At 36.7% G+C, this 2,118-nt stretch overlaps 1 protein-coding gene across 1 annotated transcript in view; it reads left to right on the top strand.

Moving 5' to 3' along the window:
* Positions 1-2,118, top strand: part of PTPRQ (protein tyrosine phosphatase, receptor type Q) — a 195,259-nt gene that overhangs the window by 171,920 nt on the left and 21,221 nt on the right. Inside the window, exon 38 of the mRNA XM_012814160.2 lies at positions 12-88. Within this exon, the coding sequence (XP_012669614.2) occupies positions 12-88 (77 nt within the window). The remainder of the gene's footprint in view (positions 1-11; positions 89-2,118) is intronic.

Raw genomic sequence — 2,118 nt, 5'->3', positions numbered from 1 at the left:
TTTTCTTCTAGATAATAACAACAGAGTGAAGCTGATAGCTGACGCTAGTGTTCCAGGATCAGATTATATTAATGCCAGCTATGTTTCCGTAAGTTACTATTTTTATATAATTTATCTTTTCATAAAATATAATAACTAAAACTGTGTTACCCGTCCAACTTTTTAAAACAACAAATCCGTCACAACCTCTCTGGATCTTAATATGCTAGTTATTTAAAACAACACAGTAACCTCCACCCTATAGGTAAAGATCTCCTAACAAAGATAATGACCTATCAACAATTATTTCACTAATATGTGGCAGATGTTCAATTTCAAGCTACAGTCCTTGGTCTTTCCACTACTGTATTCTCTGTGCATAAGGAGGTCTGCCAATTTCTTCTTCAATTAAAAATTGGTTAAGTGGTCACATGTCCATCTAGCATAAAAACCTATTCGCATTTCTTCCTCTCTAGATCTGAAGTCCTTCAAAGGGGTGAGGATGCCTCTATCCTCAGCTGCTTGCAGAATGAGTATTTGATTTTAGCTACTTGATAACCGTATCTTAACAGCTGGGAGAGAACTGTAATACGCCTAATGTACTATCTTGCACATTATAGAGGGATTGGATTGGAATGAAAATTGAATGTGGCAAAATTACTTCTCTTTCCTTTTGCTTCTCCACAGCTATTTTATTCCATTAATATTCATCACCAGACATTGAAAGCTTCATGCACATAAGACCTCCACTTGGTTGACACATTCATGGACTCTTAAAGTAGGAACTGTCCTGATGGTCATTTAATGTGATCATTCACCTTGAAATTCTTTCTAAAAGAGTCCTGAAAATTAAATTCCAGCCTTTCCTGCCATCAATTCATCCACTTCCTCCTAAGGCAGATGGTTCTATACCTGAACAACTCTATTATCCAGTTGTCTCATTAAGAGAAGATATGTTCCTTTTTATTTTCACCCACTAACGTAATTCTGATGGTACAAGGTTAACCATCAGATTATGGTGACCATACAGGCACTCAAAAGTTCCCTCTGGTGCCTATATTCCCACATAGGTTTCTTTTTCATTATTATTTCAAAGTATTATAGGGACACAAATGCTTTCGGTTTCATGGATTATTTTTGTAATGCTTGAGTCAGGGCTACCACTGTGCCCATCACCCAGACGTGTTCACTCTACCTTTTAGATCAGCGGTTCTCAACCTGTGGGTCGCGACCCACAGGAACTGTATTAAAGGGCTGCAGCATTAGGAAGGTTGAGAACCACTGTTTTAGCTAGATCTTCACCCATGCCCTTCCCCCTGCTTGATCTCCACTGAGCTTTACTTTCCTCTGGGAAAATACATGCTCATCAGTTAATTCCAATTTAATGATGAGCATATGTGATATTCGTTTTTCTATTCTTTAGATACTTCACTTAGGATAATGATCTCCAGTTCCATGCAAATTGTTTCAAAAACCATTAACTCATATTTTTTTCTTTATGGCTGAATAACATTCCATGGTATACATATACCACATTTTGTTAATCTACTCGTGAATTGGTGGGCAGTTGAGTCAATAACTCATCTTTTCAATTGTGTATTATGCTGCAATAAACATTTGAGAGCTGGTGTCTTTTTGATAAGATAACTTTGGGTAAATACCCACTAGCAGGTTTGCTGGATGGAATGGTAAGTCTCCTTTTAGTTCTCCGAGGACTCTGGGTATGTTTTCCATAAGGGCTGTACTAATTTGCAGTCCCACCAACATTGTATAAGTATTCCTTTCTCTCTGCTTTCATTCCGGCATCTATTTTTTTATTGGACTTTTTCAGAAAAGCCATTGTAACTGGGGTAAGGCAATATCTCATTGTGGTTTTAATTTGTCTTTCCCTGACGATTAGTGACAGTAAGCATTTTTTCATATGTTTATTGGTTGTTTGACTATTTTGAAGAGCTTCTGTTTATGTATTTTGTCCACTTTTTTCCTGGAGTTGTTTGCCTGAGTTCTTTGTAGATTCTGGTCATTGGCCTTTCTCAGATGTATAGCAGGGGAATATTTTCTCCATATTTTAGGTTATTTATTTGCTTTGCTGGTTATTTCCTTAGCTGTGCAGAAACTTTTTAATTAAGTTTTATTTAT

Source organism: Otolemur garnettii, unplaced genomic scaffold (genome assembly GCF_000181295.1).
Source record: "Otolemur garnettii isolate 467f Iridium unplaced genomic scaffold, OtoGar3 scaffold00007, whole genome shotgun sequence".
NCBI lineage: Eukaryota > Metazoa > Chordata > Mammalia > Primates > Galagidae > Otolemur > Otolemur garnettii.
The sequence above is the reverse complement of the archived record's forward strand: the minus strand, read 5'-3'. Positions and strand labels throughout refer to the sequence as shown.